The sequence below is a fragment of the Venustampulla echinocandica genome (assembly GCF_003357145.1).
Source record: "Venustampulla echinocandica strain BP 5553 chromosome Unknown scaffold_1, whole genome shotgun sequence".
Taxonomy (NCBI): Eukaryota; Fungi; Ascomycota; class Leotiomycetes; order Helotiales; family Pleuroascaceae; genus Venustampulla; species Venustampulla echinocandica.
The window spans coordinates 4,996,605-5,018,456 of NW_022474206.1; the positions used below are offsets into that span (position 1 = coordinate 4,996,605).

Consider the following 21,852-nt stretch of genomic DNA (forward strand, 5'->3'; position numbering starts at 1 on the left):
ATAGTCGAATCATATACACGCTTTACTCTAGTTTGCTCAGGATGCTGTAATTGTGATCGAATGCCGGCGTGCCCCACAACCTCGCGTATGTATGGCCGTGCTAGAATATAATAAATAAGAATTGCTGTTGGTTACGGTAAGGTGGGACTGGGCAGCCCCCACCCTCGATTGCTAATGGGAGCGGGATGTAAATTGTCAAGTGTTTTATTATCCTCCCAAGTACTTTAGTACCGCTATCCCAACGTTACAACTGCTAACCTTCAACGACTTTCTCCAGCACGAAGATCTTGCTGAAAACTCCGTTTGGCCATATATTCCAGCATGGGGGCCGTAGACTCCCCCTCCACCCCCGGGATATCGAGACTGACTACAACTACCAAGAATATCCCTAAGTCGCTCTTCGCCTTCTCCTCCATGCCCCTTGCAACCCATCTCTACCTTGTTACCCGCACCCTGAGCAGCACAACTCTCTTTCTCTTCGTACTCCTGCTCCAGCAGTCCTTGTACGCATCAACGCTGCTCCTGCGGCAGAGTTACTACACCTCCTTGATCCTTTCACGGCAAGGATATTATGGATCTCTTCTGTTGGCAAGGCAGACGTATTGGCTGAGCAGCATAGCCACGAGAAGGGGATGGAAGGGTACGGAGGGATTGAGGAAAAAATTATTCTATGAGCTGGCGGTTTTTATGTTGGGATCTTCGGGAAACGGGGTGCTTCTTTTGATGTTCTGGCCGGGCTGGATTGTGATCGGTGGGATGTTGTGGCTTGGGGTAAAGGTAGTCTACTGGTGATCCGTGAAGATGCATAAAATGTGAACCAGAGGTATATCCAAGTTCCTTCCTGGTTTGATCTTTTGGGTATTTAGCTAATTCCTTTCGTGTAGCGCCGTTTCCATTTGTGAAGCAAGCCCTAACCAGAACACCTCCCATGAAAATACATGGGCAGCTCGAATCTATGAGAAGAAAAAGGCATTGCCGCCGGCATCCCTCTTGACTTCCGTCTGGTAGTCTTTCTCGGGATCGAACTCTTGCCATACGCTGGCTGGGAAGATGTGTTTATTCCGTTCGTACCAGCGACGGTCGACAACTTTGGTATATGTTGGGTCATCATTTGTCCCTTCAAGGTCGTTGTTCTCCTCAGACTCCCTGGGCTTCGGCCTCGCCGAAGGGAGGGATAGAGGGTTATAGTTATCCAGATTGACAGGCTCGGAGGAGTTGGAACTGGAGGCTGTTGCAGGAGGTTCGGAGCCATATTCGAAGAGGAGACGGTTACCAGGCCCCTTGGTGTTGTTTATGATGAAATAGTAGAAGTCGTAATGCTATTGAAGTAATTAGTACACGAGCAACCAGGAGTTTGTGCGGTGAGGACTTACATGAGGGATAATAATCCCGCCTCTTACCATCATCAGATCATCCACCCCAACTCTCGCCCATTCCCGCCTACTATTCGCTTTTTCTCCTACTCCTAGCTCCGCCCCAACCTTCCGACTCTTATCCAAAAATAGCCATACATAATCCCCTTTCTTCACTTTGCACACGCCACCTGGTATGTTCGTACCGTCGTAAAATACAAACGGGATATTGATCTCGGTATTCTTAACCGCCTCCTGCAGCGTCAAAAATTCCTTCCTCAGGCTCTCCCTTGTCTGTGCATCGCGCAATAACGCAGCCTTCGTGAGGGGCTTAGGAGTAACTTGTAAAGACGAGTTGGCTGTTATTTTCTTCCTTGCTACAACACTGTCGTCTTTCGAGGCAGATGTGGTTTGTGTTGCGCCCATGGGAGAAGCAGAACCGGATAACGGCGTCGAGCTCTCGCCCCCATCCTCCTCGTCATCTATTCCAAAGGATAGTTTAGGTGTTCCAATCTTCCGTTTCTTCTTCTTCAAGGGTGGCTCTCTGGGTGTAGACGCACTGTACTATAAACATCAGCCCTGTCCTTTCCTAACAGTAGATATGCCCGATTGAGCTGTATGTAAAAATGTACTACTCACCCGTCTGGCGTCGCAGACCCACGGCCGCTACCTCCTCCACTAGCAAAAGCATCTTGCGCATCACGCTCTTTTTGCTCGATAGCTTCGGCGCGTCGCTTTCGGAAGTCGGAGAGGTTGACAAGACCCACAGTTTGGGTGCTGAGGAGATCTTCTGCAGTTTTTGTTTGTGATGTGAAGCGCGGATTGGGAGTGGAGGCTCCGGAGGAAGCATTCGATGCCATGGTTGGCGCAAGGTTGATGCGGATGATACGAGTCGAGGGCTGCTTTCGCTCTGATCTCGAAGGTGGCGGGGAGAAATCTACTCCGTAGAGATCGCCGCTACCACGGATGCGACAGGGAACGAAGCGAGACTACGGAGAAAAGGGGCTCAGTCAGGGGTTTCGGTCCGCCTCCGTGTCTGATGGTATGAGCAAAGCTCGTGGATTTCTCATCCCATCAACAAAAGCGCGGCTTGACACATTTTACTTTGTTTCCTGATTTAAATTTATAGGCAGCAAAGAGTTACAGTCATGAGTCACTATATCACTATATTTGGATGGTAGCTTTGTGGATCAGTTTCAATTTCGTTAACTAGAGGCATCGCGAAATAAACTATGCTATCTCAGCTCTCAGACTGGAATGAACTTTAATAACGACCCTGCCCGGTTCTGTCTTGCTGTAAACTAGACCAGCCAAAGTAAAGTATAAGCAAAATAACGCCGAGACGCCGCCGGAATGCCGCAGATGCAGGGTGGGTATCGACGCTGTGACTGTTTATCGAACGAGAAATATTGAGAATGGAAAGTGTCCTTGGAGAGACAGGTTGTGGGGTTGTGATGTTGCTGAAAAGGGCAATTCGCTAGATGGGCGATTGACCCTTGCTAGGAGTACCGGTTGATTGAGCTCGCTTTCTTTGACCCTTGCTAGGAGTACTGGTTGATTGAACTCGCTTTCTGGTTGCTCGTCGCTTTGGTGGAGAATATTCGTCAGACGAGCCACCGTTATCTTCCTCGTGGTCTCCTTCATCGCCTTCTTCATCGTCCTTAGCACGGCGTTTATTAGAAGAGGTTTTCAATTTGCTCATCCCAGGAGTAAGAGAGGTTGATCCCTTGCCGGAACCAATAGGTGTTGCAGGACTCCGGGCGCGTCTAGCCTTGCCTCTCTTCGCTTTAGATGGCGTTTTGACAGGATTGAGTCCAGGGCGCACGATCCCCTCTTTCTTGATTGTTTCGCGGCCGATCTCATTTTGTATGTTGCGTTGCGTGTTGATTTTAAGGTTCGACTCCTTCATCTATAAGGGAGCGGTTAGCAGGACGTTCTAGGGGGTAGGGTCTACTTTGCACAGTCGCTCTTACCTTGAGAGCCTTGGTAGGAGCATCAACCAATCTATGTATAAAGCTTGGATCAAGAACCTGCTTGCATGTGGCCTTAGATGTCTAAGGGCGGATGAGATATTAGCTTTCAGGTCAATAAAATAGAGTTACAACATACCTTGCAAACCTGGATAACTTTCTCCATTCTCGCGGCGAAATTGGGGTATGCGTTCTTGGGCTCTCGTTTAGTCTGGTGATGAGGATCAACCATCTCGACACCTAAGGCTGCCTGACGACATTCGAGCTATGGGGCTAAGTCAGCGCAAGTTGCTTCGGGGAGAGGAATAATAAAGTAAAATATTAAGAGTGAACTCACGAAAATATTCCAACACGCAATCTCGATAGCCTCATCGCTGTAATAATTGTCCTTGATACGTTGAACAGACTGAGCTAGTGTGCCATTCTTGCAAGGCTTGTCGATAACTCCATCGATGTTCTTAATCGCGTCAAACAATTTGCCAATCCATACTCGTTGTTCGGCTGGATCTTCGGGGCAATCGCTCTCAACTCCCTGATCTAATAATTTCTGCTCCTCTCTGTTGCGTCGCGCACTTCGCTGGATGTAATAATGAGTCGCATCTTGAATAATGCCTCGGTAAACAGTTGGGGAAGAATTGTTGCCAGTTTCAGATTCCCGACGGGACGGGCTATGTCCCTCTCCATATCCATCATTATCGGCCGCAGACGGAGAATATTCGGAGCCATCTTCGGAGCCACCTTCCATTGTGTGATGGTCATCGTTACCATCGACATGGGAAAGGACATCCTCGAGATCGCCGCCCAGTGCGGGATCCAAAGCGTTGGCATGGGTCGGATATGGCTGGTATCCCTTGTAACCTTCCTGATCGTAGGCCGTATGGTCGGCCGGAGGAAGAGGGTATTGCCCTGCGTAGTGGGCGCTTCCATCTTCGTCGATATAGAAAGGCCCGCCGTCAAGACCTTGGAGGCCGGCCGGGGGAGGAGCGTATTCGCCCCATTCCACCCAGCCAGCCTCCTCGGCCACCTGCCTCGATTGCAGGACCGGGGCTCGGTCGCCCAACGCCGCAGCCCACGTCTGATCCATTATGGATCGGACTCGGGGTGCCTTAGGTCGGCTATAACCAAGTTAGCAGATGAAATTTAAGGGATGTCAAAAAGCTTACCTCCCCTTGACCTCCCTTGGAGGTCTCTATTGAAGAGACTATTGGCACAAAAGTATTAGCTTTGGCTCTTGTGTGGGAGGAGTTGTTTTGTATCTCAAGGAATAATATGGTTGTCGAGGGTGGTGCGGCCGGTCTTGTAACTGGCCTAACGATCCCCTGTTCTGGAAAGTGAATGCTATGCGAAAAACAAAAAAAAACTTATCACTTGAGGGGAGGCTTCTGCCCTAAAAGGCAGACAGTTATTGGGAAAGGCAAGCGCAGTCCCCAAGTGTGAGTAACGGTTCCTAATAAGAACGACTATCCTCAAAGGTGAACCGATGACCAAATGAAATGGGGTAATGACTTAGGTAGTGTTGGATGGCTGTCTGTGGAACAAAATACCAGGACGCACAGCTGTCTTGTATAGAATCAGCTACGCTTGTGCAAGGCGACGACTCTACGGACTTCTGTTGTGTTGTGTTGCGTTGTGGTATCGGAAAGGAAGCGGAAGGGGAAGAGGACGGTGAGATAACCCTCGCTACGCGAAGGTGAAGGAGGATGATCGAGACTGAACGAGAGAGGGTAGATCGAACGTAATTTTCGGAGGTGCAGCCGATCTTGCTAGATCGAATGACACAGAGCAAAAGAAGAATATCAGTGCAAAGAGTAGAAGCAGGAGTGTCTAGTGGGTGGGTTGGCGTGTGTTGTTTGAGACGTTGTGGTGTTTAGGAAAGAGAGTCAAAACAAAGAGAGGACAAATATTTTTGAAGCTCGCTTCGCGAGGTTCACCAATCCAGCCGACATACTTACACCGCCGGAAGCTTTGAAATAACTTATCAAGAGCCGACGTCAAGTTTTGACCCAAAGGAGCACTATTGAGCATCACTACAGTGGTAGTTCAAAGCCAAGGTAGGTAAGGCCCACAGCAGGCTAAGAGGCATATTGACACTCGTCTAGGTTCCTTCTCGGTATTCCTCGAGTAGCGCTTAGGGTGGATGACCAAAAGCTTCCAGCCAAAAGATTCCAGCCAAAGGATTAAGCTCGTTTCGACCTCGAGTGGCTGAACAAGGCAAAGGATACAAAACACACTTATGTAAAGGATGACGATAGGTAACCTTTTAGCTCTTGTAAGCCAGAGCTTAAAGTTGCAATACCCCAATACTTAGACACCCGACTTCGACTGCTGAGGGATCAAGCGTTGCACCGATTTCTTGGCCATACTGCTGCTCAAAGACTCGAGGTGCGGCTTTACTACTTGTGCAGGCAAGTATGAAAAGCTATGAAGAGGGCCCCTGCCCGGTTTCCAACATCAAATACTTCATTTGCGGCTATGATTGGCTCTCCTCAAGCTTTACATTTGCAATAAACAGGAGATAGTGTAAAGGACTTATGTGAACCAGCAACGCTTTTGCAACCACCTCAGAGGCATCGGCTTGTCTACACTTTCCAGTTCGTGGAGAGATAAGTGGAGGTGTCCTTGATCCCAACTGATTGTTCTGTTAAGTAGTGCTTTTCCCATCCGATAATGGACAGCCACCTCGACTTCGCAGGAGGTTATTCGTACTTAAACCAGCCAGAATCTAAAGTATGACCGCCTGGCAACTTGCTTAACCACTCATATCCCCATAAACAAAAGCATAGTTGACTTTGCCCCGAAACTGTCGGATAGCCTGACAACCACTTGAAAAATGATAATAACACAAAAAATGACAAATTACCTTGTAACGGAGCAAATGTAGAGCCAGTGGTAAGGCGAGGTCAAGAAACTTTAGAAAGAAAGAGTAATAATTTACCTTCCAAAGGAGGCCAGGGAGCCTCCCTGTGGCAGAGCCCACTGTTTTTTTTTAGAAACCGCAAAGGCGCTTGTCAATAAACATACATCTCTGTGCGGTCAGAGGAAATGTCCATGTGCCTTTATAAAGTACACGGTCAGTGATAATGACTTTTTTAATCGTTAGGATAAAGCAACATCCTTGAGTTATCGGAATGATGGGGCGGTTACATACCTGCAAAGAAGAGATATTCGCCCGTATAAATGGAAGCAGCGAGGGTATCGATATCCTGAGCAGTTGTGCTTGCGAAAGCCACAACTATTAGTCCACAGTCTGCATTTCGATCTCTAAAGGTAAAAAGGGGTAGCAAAAAGACTCAGCTGTGGACCTTTTAAAGAAGAGACAAACACCGTATTCTTGAGGTATTACCCAGCTCAGACGCTAGGCAACATTTGACTTGAAGTGCGTGAGGGCAATTACAACATGTTCATAGAATGGTGCGATTTTCCGATCCAACTGTGCCGAATCCTTATTGGTTTTATCCTTCGTAATCCCTTTGCATTGTCGTTATTGGTAGAGATATCTGAGCGGGCTGAGTAGATGATTGTACAGAACAATTGATCTGAACACCAAGTAATCGTATCGAACATCCAGGCACATCTATCGTGAGAAGAACCAGTGGCAAGTGATCGAACTTGTAGATGTCGATGGATCAGGGAGTGCTGAGACTTAGTTCTTGTGTATGTCGCAGTGTACTAGGACAGGAAGCTGCCTAACGAACATGTTAACCGGTGCTATATTAACACTTGATTTGGTCAAGCAATTACCCAGGACTTGGAGCTACGTACCTTTGGAGCACAGGAAAAAATTCGAATCAAAGATCGAGACCGTTCACAGGCGGCCAATAGCCTCTGCTGTGGGGGCGCTGCCCAAGCGTGTCCTAAGGCAGCAGTCATATTCGCAATATAGGGAAGTCCATCTTGTGGATCCATATGTCATGTCAGCGTCATATAGAAACGTCCGAGGTAGCATTTCACGTTGAGGACCACAGCCACAGTTGGGACTCAAATAATCTCACCTCCTTAGACTCAGATATGCACAAAAGTAGCTTACAGGTAAAATTCGAGGTGACATCAAGCCACATCCATCGTCCAAGGTATCATTCAACGTTGATGAAGGCGATAGATAGAAGTTCCGTAGATAAACGTGTGATGATATTCCACGTTCCCAGGATGAGAGGTGCGTGCTTAAAACGTCCTATTGAAGAGACCAGTTAGCAAAGTACAGATCTGGATGGAAATGACAAACCTGCTGATCAGATACGGCAAAGCCATCATCCTCTCCGACTACTTTTACAGAAACAGCTGAGGGGAATGAGGCGGACTATTTTCAGATGACTAGCGCGGCCAATGCGCCAATATAGCTGGAGGACTTGCCACTTTTGAGATCAGGAAACGGGGTCTGGATAGATAGGGGCTTCTTCACAGTGGTTAGGAGCTGATTCGAGGGAACACATGTCAGTAAGGCGCTTTTGCAAATTCCCATGGGCCCGCAAGGCAATCCATCACGTCAAACCAGTATAGATAGGTTAGAAACTGAGGACTCACCCCGTTGGACCGAATTGGTAGACCCTTGAGAAGTTGTTGCACTAGCCTGCAAGACTCAAAAGGAGATCTTACTAGAGCTGTTCTTGTTCCTAGAGGCCTGTTTTAGAGTGTGAATTCCCTTCTCAACAAGGAAGAACGCACGGATTGACGTGTTTTTGAACCCTGGAGAAGACGACAGATAGGTCAAGGGTGAAGACAGGATCAAGAGGGGACGGGGTCAAGAAGGTCCTAAGAAGGTAATCGCAAGTCTCGGCGACGATGCCATCACAACAAAACAAAACACGTCTACTTCCACCCCGCGGGGTAGTATTAGCTAGAGCAGGAATTCACATATTAATTATGGCACTGGCGCTAGGTGGTGAGGCATCCTCCACTTATTTATACAGGTTGAATCTGTTCAGAGCAGTGTATGTGGCATTACAACAGGAGTGCCACACAGCACAAGAGAAGCGTGTGAATACAACAAAAGAGACAACATAACATTAGTAAGAGACCCTTCCATGGCATGTGTATCGACTAAAAATAACAAAATAACAGAATGCAGGCTGCAGGCTGCACATACCTCCTGTTTGGGATTTGAAGGGACACATGGCCTATGATAATTTACACGACCGCTCGGTTTCTTCAGCTATAGGTATAGTGCCACTGGGGCAAATGACATCGATTCATTAAGGGGCAATATGCGTTGCTGCTTTTCTAGAGTAGATCTTGTGCCTGACCTTGCAGTGCCTATTTAACGGCGGAAAAGGACTTTCGGATTTGACTACTAGTCAAACGTGAGCTGGGACCACTTGGCATTTCCAGCTTTGTACGAACTGCTGGACTAAAACAAAGGCTTATAGGTACTTCCACAGCTCATGGTTAATCTGACAGAGGGAGGGAATATAATAGAAACTTGTGAAGATCACGACAGAGCATGTAGATGAAGAAGGGACGACGAACGTGTCAAAATGTGTCTGATATTTGGTAGCGATCTACTTCCAGTGACGCTCGGACCAACTCCCTAACGCCATCCATAATTTCCCCAGATCACGAGACTGCACGGATTAATTGGCGGCCCGGAAGTATCCCAACTATGGTGAAAGTCCGATGATTGATTAGCAGCTTTACCAGTTCCTTCGGCCACCTCGTCCTCTGCCAAAGTTCCCTCCTCCCCGATTACTGCCCTGCTCAAAGCCGTAGCCCATGGCTGGGTTTTGTCCCTGTCCAAAACCTCCTTGTCCTCCGCCAAACCCTTGGCCTTGGTTGCCTCCCTGAGTTCCTCCAGCTCCGCCCGCATTGCTTTGATTGGCCTGCATGCCAGCAAACATTGCTGGATCCATTTGACTCGGATCCATTCCTGATGCCATCATCTGCTGCATCATAGCCTGCATTTCAGGCGGCATACCCTCCATTGTAGGCATCTGAGCTCCTCCCGCCGTAGCGGGCATGTTTGGCATTCCGGGGAAGCCTCCCATCGCCATCATCATGTTCATATCCTCGAACATCTTTTTGTTATTCTGTGCTATCTTGTCCTGGTTATATTCTGACCTCAAGGTTTCCTGCTTGCTTGCATATAATGCCCATGTGAACTCATCGAATCCGTAGTTGAAGTAGTCGCTAACATCCGTTCCTGGTCTTCGCCATGGTTTGTCGTTTTCAGCTAAATCTGTACGATGTTAGAGTAATTAATTAAGCTGTGAAACTTAAAGAACACACCTTCATCAATGTTGACTTGTGTGATCGGCTTCCCGACAGGTTCATAGACGGGCTTCGCATCCACATCGATTTTGGAGGTCGAGATCCCTGGTAAGTCCGTGCCGGAACCCGAGGCGGTATCCTTTGCCTCCTTTTTGACCGAGGGTGCTTTGACTGTTGTATCATTGGCGGTGTTTCTCTGGGGGATATTTCGGATCTCGTTGTATCTTGGTTGACTGAGAGAAGTTAATTAACTGAAGGGTTTGTAGCGTGCGGTACATACGACGTAGGTGGAGGTTTGCTGCCATCCTTCCTCTCCGTGATAATGTCTATATCCTAAATATAATCAGCGGCTGCTACCTACCATCTTGGCATTCAACCTACCGAATCATCACTCCCCTCAGACGCCGCTCCATCTTCCTCCTCGCCTTCTTCTAGGTCTTCATCCTCCTGCTTCGGTTTGGCCTCTGATTGTGGAGCTGTCTCAGCGTGTTGCTGCTCGGTTGCTTGCGCGCTATCTTCCGGCGCATAGAAATCGTCATCCTCATCAACGTCCATTTTGAAAGTTGGTGTTGATGTGGTGGCCTAGCTTCCAGTCGACGTATGTGAGGCTGGAGCTTTGTCGCAAAGCTCCCTCGCTTACGTAACCCTAGCTCGGGTTTTGGTGATGCAGTATTTTGGCGCGGCTGTCAACCTCGACGCATCTCACTTCACAAATAGCACGTATTGCGTTTCGCTAGCAATTTACGCGGAGGTCTTGCTCGAAGGGCATGGCACTTGCTAGATCTGCCAGTGGCCCCGGTGGATTGAGTATCAATACAAATTCGGCTAATTCTTTATTGTGAGTGCGCATTCCACGCTCCCAAAACAACACCCCCAGACACACGTCGAGGTAGCGGTCCCTTGCAGGTGAGAAAGACATCGACACTAACATTTATTCTAGTGGGCCGACCACCACTTCATCTGCAGGAGGCATGTTCGGAAGCACGGGAGCCAGCAAGCCTGGCGGGCTCTTCGGCGCATCGACGACCGGGACATCAGCTCCTCAGACCGGCGGATTGTTTGGCTCGACAGCCGCTACCTCTCAACCACAGACAGGAGGACTATTTGGCTCAACAGCTACTACCACTCAGCCACAGACTGGAGGCCTATTTGGTTCAACACCCGCTGCTTCCCAACCGCAAACTGGTGGTCTATTTGGCTCAACGACCGCCGCTTCTCAACCGCAGGCTGGAGGACTGTTCGGGTCGACAGCGACGAGCCAACCACAAACAGGAGGTCTCTTTGGTTCATCAACTGCAATATCTCAGCCTCAGACGGGTGGATTATTTGGCTCAGCCGGACAAGGGGGCTCGTCGCTTTTTGGTGGCCAAAGCAATCAAAATCAAAATAAGCCAGCTACGTCGTTATTGTAAGCTCTCCTCCCTTGTTTCATTTCAACACATAGGCTAATAGAGATTAGTGGTGGTCTAGGAAGCGCACAAAATCAACCACCTCAAGCCCAACAAAACTCTATGTTTTCATCTCAAGCGCAGACCCAGCCCTCGAGCTTGGGACCCTTTGGAGGAAGCGCACTTGGGGGTGGCTTAACCCTTGGCCAGTCTACCTCGCAGAGCCAACAGACGGTTCCTGGAGTACGGATAGATGTGACGAACCTCCGAGGTACCACGCGGTTCAACGATCTTCACGATGACCTTGCCAAAGCAATTGCTCAGATGGATCAAGTTATCCAGGGCCAAATAAAGCTGAAAAATGATTGCGAGTCCATAATGCCTGCCCACGACCAACAACTTTCGCAAATCCCAAATGATGTTAACTTTTGCAGTCGGAAGCTGACCGGTGTCGAAAGTGCCTTGGTATCTGACGTTAAGACAATCGCCCTAGTACGAGAGTCTGTGAAGACGGATGCTAAGAACGCAAAATTGAGCTTCAGAGCCATTGACAACCTGAAGTTGCCACAACAATACCATAGTGCGGCAATTTGGACATCGAAATCATCAGGTAATCGATCGCCAGAAGATGGGGAAGATGAAGCACAAGATATTGTTGGGTTCTTCTCTGCAACGGCAGATGAGCTTGCTGCGACGCTAAACAAATACCAAAATAATCTCGCCGAAATTGAGCAACATTTACAAAGTGTCGAAGCTGGCAGCGTCCAGCAGATCAATGCGTTTGTCGCCAAAAAGAATGGGAGCTCTTCGGCGCATGAAGACCCGGTGATGGAGTTGGCAGGTGCATTGCGGGAGTTTGAGCATAGCATTCTAGGTGTTGCGAGTAAGGTTGGCAGTACGAGGGAAGGAGTTCAAAGCCTGCAGCTTGGCGGATTCACAGCACCTGCGACTGGAATGGGAGCAAGCAGTAGGAGGAACGGTGTATACTAAAGTTCATTCCGCCTTTTTCCTCCCATTGATGTACTACGAGGATAGGGATGGCGTCTGGAGTATTGGTTCATAGGCTAGACGATTACGATAGTGTAGGATGGTTAGCATCTGCAGAGGATACCAATAGAGCGAATTTCGAGCGGGCCATGGTCTTAAAGTAGAGATTGGGGCGCTGCCGAGGAGAATTGTATGAGGATACCGCACGTGTCAGGAAATGGACATGGTATTACATTGTAAGCGGTCATATTGATGCGTCGTCCTTTTTCCTAAACAGCACGATGGTCAGTGGCAGGAACTGTCGAAAACCGGCCACATAGCCAGCCCAAGGGCCTAATGTATGGCGCATTATAGGAACAAAGCGATGTTTTTCGGCAATAACACCGCTATATCCTCTACATCTAGCCCCGAAACAGGTTGTCGAGTCACGCTGGCTGTATTTGGTCTATACGCTCCGGCTCTAAGCCTACTACGGATCTGCGAATAGCATCACTTTGCGACGGCTGAATATTCGAATGTTCCATGAATTTTGACACTCTCTGGGAATTATGCCCTTCGTAGGGCGTTAGTCCCGAAAAACACCGATTTTTCCTATAATGCGCCAAACTAGTGGTTTACGTTGCTTTCTTCGAGTTCAGAAACCCGGTATCATTTCTTTTCCGCAGCAGAGCTGCTCACACGGGGTTCCCAAATAGTTGGCTTATCCGTCTACTAGAAGCGTCAAGTGAACCGCTGTATGATATCTTGAAAACATACCTACCAGTAGTTAGCCCCAAAGCACTCGATCCTACTTCTCGTTTTATTCGAGTTACATATCGTCAATCAACACTGTCGAGGTTTTCTTTACGCTTAGCCTTGATTAATTCTATCTCCAAATAGAATAACCCATAACAGTTTAAGCCAAAATCTAAACTTAATCCATGGGGTCAATGAGTTGTCATTATCGGGGCTGCCCAACCGGCACATTTGGCGATGGTATCTGTATTGGCTAGCCTCACACTAAACATGCCCAAGGGCCCTGGACGCGATCTGTATAACTTGACAGATAAATATTTAAACTGCTGACTTGGTTTGTCTATCGCTAAAGATATTTTCTTTGCTCATTTCCCGCCCGAAGCTCGAGCTGGAGCTGTATGCTTCCCAGTCACGTGTAAATACATGCCTCTTTTAGCTCTCGTCGAGGGCCCCAAGTATCAATATTCCATCTCCACACCTTGAATCTTTCGTCATCACATGTAAACTCCTAAAATCGGGGCAACTTTGGTGCTGCGTCTGTTCAACCAAAGTTCGATTGCCAAATACTCGGCTGTCATCGAGTCCTTGCTTTGGGCATCCAAATGACCAGCTCCATGCCCATCGGTGGTGCCGGCGCTGTCAACAGGTCAGAATGCTCCGATGATGAAGGTTATGACCTCCCACCGCTTGACTACGCACGCAGTAAAGGCCTATGTCGCGATTATCTCACGGATTCTATGGCGGTTGTGCACACCGGTGAACTTCAAGCAAGAGTCGGCCGTCATCTCACTGACGATCCCCATCTTCCTCAACTAGATCTAGGCCTTAGCCCTTGCGTAAATGAGCGGCTGGTGCTGTCTCAAGATGGGGCCCGCTTCCTCCAACTAGTCAAGCAGGAAGAGAGTTTCGAAGTGATAGATTCTCTGGTTTTACCACTGCTCGGTAATCGAGACGTGAAAAGTTCGAAAATCGAACTGCCACTACTTAAGAGCGATCATAAAACAGACTTCAAGGAATTCGCTCGGCGAGAAGATTTCGAGATCAGGTTCAAGGACGTGAGACTGCCTTTGGAGATTGTGGATGAGGAAAATGGCGAGGGTCTGTCATTTCCCAGCAAGTATTGGCAATTAGAGCAACATTTCAGGCACGATCTAGAAATGGAAAAGATAGAAGTCTCCAAAGATGCTGTGGCGTATCTTCAGACTACTATCAAGGATTTGTGGACACAGGCGGATGAGGCGGAACTGTTGGACAGGGAACAAACTTGCAAACGGGTACGTAGACATCCATATTAAGCTCCGGCCTCGACTGATGAGGAAGCTTCACTAAACCTGCATAGACGAAGGCTTTGGAACCTGTGACGCCACCGCTTTCACCAGTTTCTTCCGCATCTCAACCATGCGAGCCGTCATCGTCGTCTCCCACGTACCAGCTTCCGGTTCTCTCTGATCCGGAATCTCTTTCTAAGGAAGACCTGAAAAACATCGAGGATTATATATTCGAACAGGACATTCCTACTCCGATTCGACTGTTTATGCAAAGTGACCAGCAAAATAACTCGTCGGCTGACCCATACTCGGCAGTTGCTACTGTGAAGCTTGCAGATATCTATCCGCCTGCTGGGTTTATGGATCATAGCACACCACCGTCCGTCAAATCAGAAAGAGCAAAGCGGGAAGATTTAAAGGTCGACGAGCTCTTGACCCCACTGAAACCAACTACGGTTGTTGAGAAAAATGTGAGATTCAGTGAGGGAGTCGAGCAAATGCTTCTTAATCCTATGCCCACTGACGACTCCGAACAATATGATAAATTCTTTATCGAAGCAACATTCAGTAAATATTATGAATATGCAATGCAGCAGGTCGAACAGGAGAAGTTAATTGAAGCGGACACGACGGCCCGGGTTAAAGAACGGATTATGAACTTTTCAGCTCCAGACCCTCCCTGGAAGAAGTTTCAAGAGGCCAATGGCCCAGTCCATTTATTGTCTCTACAAAAGGAGATGATCAAATCAGTCATCGGGCCAAAACAAGAGGTTTGGAAAAGGCCTGGTCGGAAACAGCTTGAGTTACGGTGGAATCCTTTCCCTCATGACTTAGCCAAAGTAGCCTTGGAGGAAAGTCATGAAGTTGACAACCATGTATGGGATGTCTTTGTCTCTCCCAAGGATAAGCAAGAAACAGACAGTTCGGATTTGACATGGAAGCCCCCAGGTCTAAGAATTGTGAAAATCAACGACGAGGATGATGAGGATATCGAGCTAGGGGAATTTGCCAGTGATCAGCAGCAAGATATGAGTTTTCTTGTAAGAAAACGAAAGAAGGAACTAGAACAAGAGGATCTGGATCAGGAGAATCCCAAGAGGAGCCAATTCCAAACACAATTGCAGCCACAAAATAAGGAGCCGCAAGTGACCTTGCAAGCCAAGAGAAGCACGTTACACCTAGCAGGTCCCATGCCATCGCTGGCGAAGGGGCAATGCAACATTGAACCAAGTCCGACCTTATTGCTCGGCGGCGAATTTTCAGCAGGAAATTTGCTCGAAAACTATAGACAGCTTCATGGAGTCAAGAAGTTGAAGCTCGCAGACAGTTCATATTTCTCGAGCAAAGTCCGCAAAGAATCCGCTGCCCAGCCAGAGCCAGCACAAGCTATTTCAGCTGCTCCACAGGATGAGTTACAATTGCCTATCAACCATTCGCCAATTCAACAACCACGCCAGTTTCCAGCGCCGCCTCTGAAAGCCTCAACAACACCAATAAACATATTAGTGTCATCAACGCTTCTAAAACACCGCGCTCTAATTAGAAACCTTGAGAGCCTCCTTCCCTCGCTCACGATTATAGAGCGAGACTTTACAGCCCATAACACAACAGCTTGGATGCCAGGATCTGTCACGCGGTCACCAAAAAGCTCGCCGTTAGATTCAGAAGCGGACCTAATCGTTTCGCCATCTACGGGCGTCATACTCACTACCCTTCAAAAAGTCAAGCAAGTTCCCCTCCCGGGTTCAAAAACTAAAACCGCCATCCGTGACAGACTAGAGAAGGCTAGCGTGCGGTACGAAGACCTTATCGTATTGGTGACCGAAGGCCGCAATGACGAGACAACCAATGGCCTGGATGAGAATGATTGCATTGCCTTGAGCGAATTCATCGGTTTTGCCTCAGGCCTCACAACAACGGTTATCGTGCATCTCGTGGTAGGGGGTGAAGAGACGTTGGCAAAATGGCTGGCTTGTACGATTATGCGGCACCGTCTCGGGAAAGCAGAAGCTGATCTCTTGACAGAGGAAACGCACTGGGAGTTATTTCTGAGAAGAGCTGGTATGAATGCTTTTGCCGCTCAAGTCATTGTGGCAGGTTTGAAGTCGCCGGAGGGTGTTGATGAGAGGAGCCCTACCGAGGCTAGCCAGTTTGGTATGGCTGCGTTTGTGGAGATGGGTAGGGAACGGAGGTTAAAGATGTTTGGCGGTCTCTGTGGGAGGGGTTTAGTGGAGAGGGTTAGTGATGTTATTGATAGGAGCTGGGAGTAAGTTGCTATGTTGGGCTGTTTTCGTTTCTGGGCAGGATTTATGGTGCGATATGGTGGTGATATGATGGCTGATTTGCTGGGGTAATTTCGCTGGCTGGATTTTATGCTAGAGACACACGTGCTTCATATGTGATATGGCGAGTGTTATAAACTCCATACTTTTATGCTATTATCTGGCGTTTTAAAAGTCGGGTGCGCCGAGCAACTTGAGTTTTCGCTCTCTTCAGAATCATCATCTGAGTCTGAACCGCTGCTCTCATCGTCACTGCCACTATCACTACCATCTACGGATGGTAGAGTCTTCTGTCCGGAACAAGTCGCCACAACTGTGCCGGAACTATGAACAGCAGTTGAAGTCACCGGATCTGGAGGGATTGTCAGTCACATTCTTCTGCAAAAGGGAAGCACAATTACCATCATGAGCCTTCCATTCCCAGTCTCTCCCCACCGCACCCTCCGTCTTCCCCACCCCCTCCCAAACCCTCACAATCCCATCCGTACCCGCAGCCCAAACTTCAGTTCCTCCTTCACTCTCAAAACAATCAACCCCCAACCTCTGGTTTGTTTCCGCCATCCTCCCCTCCAACCACGCAAGCATCTTCTTAGCCCCCCTAACATCATAAACCAGAACCCCCCTACTCTTTCTCTCAACCACATACAAGTACCTCCCACAAGCACTCCACAGCGTCTGAGTAACTCCCAGGCCTCCAATGCCCGCATGCGTATCCGCCGCCTCAGCCACACTCCACGTTGCGACCGTGCCGCCCATGCCGGCTGCGTCATACAAGCCTACCCATCTTGTCCAAGTCCCCGCTGCTAGTATACTATCTTCGCCCGCGGCTGAAGGCTGCAGCGAAAGAGCAGAGACAATACCGCGCATCCCTACCCCACCGCCTTTCATCTTATGTCGCTTGGACGGAATGGTGGGTAGCCGTGTCATGGGCCCTTCACCACTGCGGGATACATCGAATAGAGCGATTAGGCAGTCTGTGCCTGCTAGGAAAGAAGTACCTCCCGCGCTCCAGAGAAGGGATGAGGGCGCATAGTACGCTTCTGTTGTCGGGGACACGAGTGGGTACGTAGCAGTTGGTGATGGGGACGGAGAGAGGGCATTGGCAAGACGGATAGGGAGGTCGGTTTGTGTAGAGAGGTAGAGGGTCGTTGCTGGGTCTGAGAGGGCGAAATACGGGTAGGGCGTGAGGCAGTTTATTGGGGTTGGGTACGTGTGAACTGTGTAGGGGGTAAGAGATATCGGGCAGGCGGGGTTATCGAGGAGGTCTGGCGGGACGATGAAGGTTCTGACCGTGTTATCTGCATTGCTGGTGAGGAGACTTGTCCCATCTGGAGTCCTGGGATAGGAGTGTAAGTGGGTGCTGTGATAAGAGGCTCTCGGAAGTTTACCATTGCGCGCTTTTAAAGTAATTGACTTCCAGATCATCATCAAAGATCCCTATAGAGGCTTCGCGGTCTTGGGATTCTGAATTCAAAAGCTTGCCTTCGCGGACTCTTGACTCCGCGACAGTGCAGTTGTATGTACTGCCCGTTGAGGCTACCAGCTTGGGAAGCTTTCGATCGGGTTCCATATTTGAATCAGACGTCTCATATTGAACATCTACTTTGCATTAATTCAAGCGAGAAAATGGAGAGAGCATGAACGGGGCTTTCCACAGGCAAATGCAGAATGCTCCATTATCAATGGTGATTTTAGATTTGGACTGGTAGTAACAGGGTTCAGGTGAAATCGAGAATATTGCCGACGGAAGACCGCCTTGGCCCAACGTCACCATCACGTGCTTTCGCGTTGCTGTGGCGTCGGCGTTGAGGACCCAGCGCAACGAGCAATGATGCAGCGAAATTCTTTCAGCGCGTAATATAGGAACAATTCAAATCTTTATAATGAATATTATCATGAGCGCACTTATCCCTTTTTCCATGGTCTGTTTACAGTCGCTACGAGTAGCGAAATCGGCTTCCGCCTTGAACTCCAGGCATCTGGCATCGGAGAATAGTGGCTTAGCGCTTCCCCGCCAACCCGCTGTATTAACCCTTGACCGTAGTACGTACCTTACCTACCTGGGTACTTCGTATGGCACGAGCTTATCGTCGTACTGGTACTCTAGTCCTCCTAACGCAGTCATCTACCTACTACTCTCCATCTACGTAGATACTCGCTTCGGCTTCACCATATCGCTACTTGCGTCTATGATATACTGCATCCTCATCTAAACGCGGATCGAGCTATAGCTGTAAGCTATAGCTAGACCTAACCGCCTCCTCTATGGACTCCTCCTCGTTCAACTTGGCGTCTGATTTCACGAAACAGCACTGCGAGGAGCTTAAAGAGCCGGGTTACCTGAACCTGTCAGTTTCTATGTAAGCGTAGCACACTCTCAAGAGCAAAGCATCTGTCATTCCCGACTGTGTCCCATCTCCATGTCTAACGTCTATTCAAATTACAGCTTTATTGTCTTTGGCATCCTAGTATCATACCTCCCTCAGCACTATCGAATCATCGCGCGCCGGACCTCCGAAGGGATATCGCCGTATTTTATCCTCCTTGGTACGACGTCGGGAACATGCGCCTTCGCAAACATATTGTTTCTTCCCGAGTCCCGGGCAGATGTAGCATGCTGTAAAACTATCAGTACATTTGAATGTGTTGCGGGGCTTCTGGGCATTGCCCAAATAGGCGTACAGTGGTTCTGCTTCACCGTGATGTAAGGACTCACATACCCACTACATAACATGAAGTGGAACGGCACTTGCTAACAAGCGGCAATTTGGTAGATTACTTCTGTTCATGATATTCTTCCCACGAGGACCGACGCTCCCAAATAAAGATATCGAAGACAAATACACCTGGCGCACGGCACTTACAGTGGCTTTCGTATGTCTCCTGCATGGGTTTGCTGTGATAATTATCAGCACATTCTTCGCTCTTGTGCGCCCAAACTACCTTGAAATATGGGCGCATTCCCTAGGCCTAATGGCTGTCACACTCGCGCTTATACAATACCTACCTCAGATCTGGATGACGTGGTGTCTTGGTCATGTCGGGAGCTTGAGTATCCCGATGATGTTGATACAAACGCCCGGGAGCTTTGTATTGTCGGCAAGTCTAGCGGCAAGACTCGGACTTGGGGGTTGGAGTAATTGGGGTGTGTTTTTGGTTACTGGCTGTTTGCAGGGTTGTCTGCTTGTCATGGGGATCTGCTTTGAGGTTAAGGCTAGAAGAGAGACGGCTCTTGATGAGGGAGAAGGGGTAAGTGCCGTCTCGAATTTTCCCTCGATAGGCTATAGTATACTAACTTTGAGTAGACTGATTCTCGGGGTATCTTCGGATATTTTCAAGACCGACGCGAGGTGGTCCAGACGGATAACGAAACAAGTGCCGTGGTTGAAGACGAATCGAGCGAAAGGACACCTCTTATCAACGGCTCGCGGAAGCCTATATAGCACTTTCGTCATTAGGCTAGATGTTAGTATATGCAGTTATATTTGAACTCGAATAATCTTCACATTTTGATCTACTATAACTACATAGGTAATTCATATTATCCCAAGGCTTGAAAAGTCTTGAAAAATGTGTACCATGAGACGTTGAAGGGAAGGGAAATGGGACCATCAAAAAGTGTATTTATGTTTAGCTAGTAAACATCCTAGAAGTCCTACATAATGATTGCGAAATGATGAGCGGCATCGAAGTGTCAGGAAAGTAGATGCTAGGCCAAGAGGCACCATTGCTTAGAGGTTAAAAAGCCCTCGCCTTATATTCTCGACAAAACGCCCTCCTCCAGTTTTAGCTGTTCCCTAAAGTCCTAGTAGAAATCTACCTAAGGTACCTAGGTAGGTAGGTATATATATCTCCGATATCGAGCTTCTATATACTATTTCTATATAATCTAGTCGGCGTATACCACTATACTCTATTGTTCGAATATCTAGCCGGCTACAAAGTCAAGCTATTTTTAGATATCCATTAAGCTTTGTCCGCCTACCGTACTATATCCTCCATATCTAACCGAAATTGAGATTTCAAGTAGTACAAATATCTCAATTTCGGTCAGATATTCGTATAACTTGAATACGTCAATTCTAGTGAGATATTCGTAGAACTTGAATATCTCAATTTTCGGCGGGGCCGAGCCTGATCTTTAGCTAGAGGCGCAAGCGTTATGATCAATAGAAGAATACGCGATAACATGGCCTGAGCTAGTGCCTGATCCGGAGCCAGAATGGCTAGATTGTAATTCGAATACAGGGGAGAAAGGCATTTTGGGGTTAGTAGAATCTAGGTCAATGTCTGCGGTCACATATTCAACCAAGAAATCAGCCTCCAACGTCCCGGCTTCGTCAGCAATAAGTTCAATTGGTTTCCTATTTTCACATCCGCAAAACGCCATGCTAAATGGACCATCCTCACCCCCAAAGCCAAAATAGAACGTTACTTCGCGCCCTTGCCCTTCGCCTCAGTCTCACCCAGTTCTCTGACATAGACCTTCGTAACTCCCTCTCCAGTATAATCTTCCTGTCCATTTTCAAACCCTGGGCAGACACCAATAGCCAGATAGTTTCCATCACAGGAGAACGCCAGCGCCGCTACACTTTGCGGATATTTCTGATACTGCCTAATCCTCCTCTTCGCATTCGCATCCCAAAGTGCAACAACACCGTCTCCACCGCCCGATGCAAACGTTCCGTGGACAGGATGGAAGGCCAAGGCGTTGACCGGGTATACGATATCTGCACCCTCACTCTCTGGATCCGGCTGTCGATGGCATTTAAACGCATATTTTCGGGTTTGTGACTCGGAAGAGGGATCAAACCATTCTACTGCCACGCGGCCCTCGATACTACTGCTTGCATATCCATCATCGTTAGGCATGCAAGCCACCGCTCTAGTCATGAACTTCAGAGAAGACTCGCGCTGCTGCCATGGTTGTGGATCAGCGATGTCGCCGGCGCCTTCTGATGCGATGAGCAGGGTGCTTTTGAGGTCATAAATGTAGACTAAGCGGGATGCCATAGCTACGACTAATTTGGAGGCGGAGATTGAGAGTGAGTGAGGTTTCGCGGGGAGTTTGACGGTCGTTGGTTCTTTTCCTTCGTTTTTGAGGTCATGGAAATGCAGCGTGGAGTCCCACGATGCCGAGACGAGTAATGCTGGAGGAGCAGATGTCAGATACAGGATAGTAGAGGGGAGAGGGTGTACTCACAGTGTTCCCTACTGTAAACAACTGACTTGACTGGTGCACCATGGTTACTTAGAACGGTCTGCTCGCCTGTCTCCAGATTTATCCTATCAGATATTAGAAGCAGATTCATACAACATATCTCAGGCTCCCTTACCTCTTCACCTGCCAGTCCATCCCCGCACTGAAAGCTTCGTTGTCGTCTGCTCCGAAGCATACATCGAGTACTGGCGCTCGGTGCTCATACTTCTGAATCAGCTTGCCGCCCTCTTCTCCACTAGATATATCATACAAATAGACATGTCTATCCCAAGAAGATACCAACAATCTTGTTGGAGAGCTGGGCGCAAATGTGACTGAGGAGACCGCGTCGGATGGAGGTTCCGAAAGCTCGTATTGGATTGCTAGAGGTTGTCAGCTATCATTCCCTATAAATTGAAGGAAATAAATTGAAAGGGGGGGTAATTTACTGGGTGCCATCTTTCAAATT

General features: G+C 48.4%; 8 protein-coding genes across 8 annotated transcripts; 3 read left to right on the forward strand and 5 right to left on the reverse strand.

Annotated features, from left to right (window-relative positions):
- Positions 1-953: 953 nt before the first annotated feature.
- On the reverse strand, positions 954-2,212 carry BP5553_04158 (Uncharacterized protein; the record flags this gene model as incomplete). Its single annotated transcript, XM_032012781.1, has 3 exons — positions 954-1,319; positions 1,374-1,911; positions 1,992-2,212. The coding sequence occupies 3 exons, from the start codon at positions 2,210-2,212 to the stop codon at positions 954-956; spliced, it is 1,125 nt and encodes a 374-aa protein (XP_031872474.1).
- Positions 2,213-2,829: 617 nt separating this feature from the next.
- BP5553_04159 (uncharacterized protein) lies at positions 2,830-5,347 on the reverse strand (the record flags this gene model as incomplete). Its single annotated transcript, XM_032012782.1, has 6 exons — positions 2,830-3,261; positions 3,326-3,406; positions 3,462-3,587; positions 3,660-4,437; positions 4,867-5,146; positions 5,275-5,347. 6 exons carry the CDS (start codon positions 5,345-5,347, stop codon positions 2,830-2,832), a joined length of 1,770 nt encoding a protein of 589 aa, XP_031872475.1.
- Positions 5,348-8,949: 3,602 nt separating this feature from the next.
- On the reverse strand, positions 8,950-10,078 carry BP5553_04160 (Uncharacterized protein; the record flags this gene model as incomplete). The annotated part of the gene is made up of 4 exons (XM_032012783.1): positions 8,950-9,491; positions 9,542-9,756; positions 9,804-9,856; positions 9,905-10,078. The coding sequence occupies 4 exons, from the start codon at positions 10,076-10,078 to the stop codon at positions 8,950-8,952; spliced, it is 984 nt and encodes a 327-aa protein (XP_031872476.1).
- Positions 10,079-10,290: 212 nt separating this feature from the next.
- BP5553_04161 (Uncharacterized protein) lies at positions 10,291-11,901 on the forward strand (the record flags this gene model as incomplete). The annotated part of the gene is made up of 3 exons (XM_032012784.1): positions 10,291-10,361; positions 10,464-10,931; positions 10,983-11,901. The coding sequence occupies 3 exons, from the start codon at positions 10,291-10,293 to the stop codon at positions 11,899-11,901; spliced, it is 1,458 nt and encodes a 485-aa protein (XP_031872477.1).
- Positions 11,902-13,235: 1,334 nt separating this feature from the next.
- Positions 13,236-16,171, forward strand: BP5553_04162 (uncharacterized protein; the record flags this gene model as incomplete). Its single annotated transcript, XM_032012785.1, has 2 exons — positions 13,236-13,907; positions 13,973-16,171. The coding sequence occupies 2 exons, from the start codon at positions 13,236-13,238 to the stop codon at positions 16,169-16,171; spliced, it is 2,871 nt and encodes a 956-aa protein (XP_031872478.1).
- Positions 16,172-16,314: 143 nt separating this feature from the next.
- Positions 16,315-17,753, reverse strand: BP5553_04163 (Uncharacterized protein; the record flags this gene model as incomplete). The annotated part of the gene is made up of 3 exons (XM_032012786.1): positions 16,315-16,535; positions 16,585-17,519; positions 17,572-17,753. The coding sequence occupies 3 exons, from the start codon at positions 17,751-17,753 to the stop codon at positions 16,315-16,317; spliced, it is 1,338 nt and encodes a 445-aa protein (XP_031872479.1).
- Positions 17,754-19,156: 1,403 nt separating this feature from the next.
- On the forward strand, positions 19,157-19,626 carry BP5553_04164 (uncharacterized protein; the record flags this gene model as incomplete). Its single annotated transcript, XM_032012787.1, has 2 exons — positions 19,157-19,432; positions 19,489-19,626. The coding sequence occupies 2 exons, from the start codon at positions 19,157-19,159 to the stop codon at positions 19,624-19,626; spliced, it is 414 nt and encodes a 137-aa protein (XP_031872480.1).
- A 698-nt stretch (positions 19,627-20,324) lies between these two features.
- Positions 20,325-21,842, reverse strand: BP5553_04165 (uncharacterized protein; the record flags this gene model as incomplete). Its single annotated transcript, XM_032012788.1, has 5 exons — positions 20,325-20,547; positions 20,619-21,333; positions 21,387-21,469; positions 21,520-21,766; positions 21,833-21,842. The coding sequence occupies 5 exons, from the start codon at positions 21,840-21,842 to the stop codon at positions 20,325-20,327; spliced, it is 1,278 nt and encodes a 425-aa protein (XP_031872481.1).
- Between the last annotated feature and the right edge of the window lie 10 nt (positions 21,843-21,852).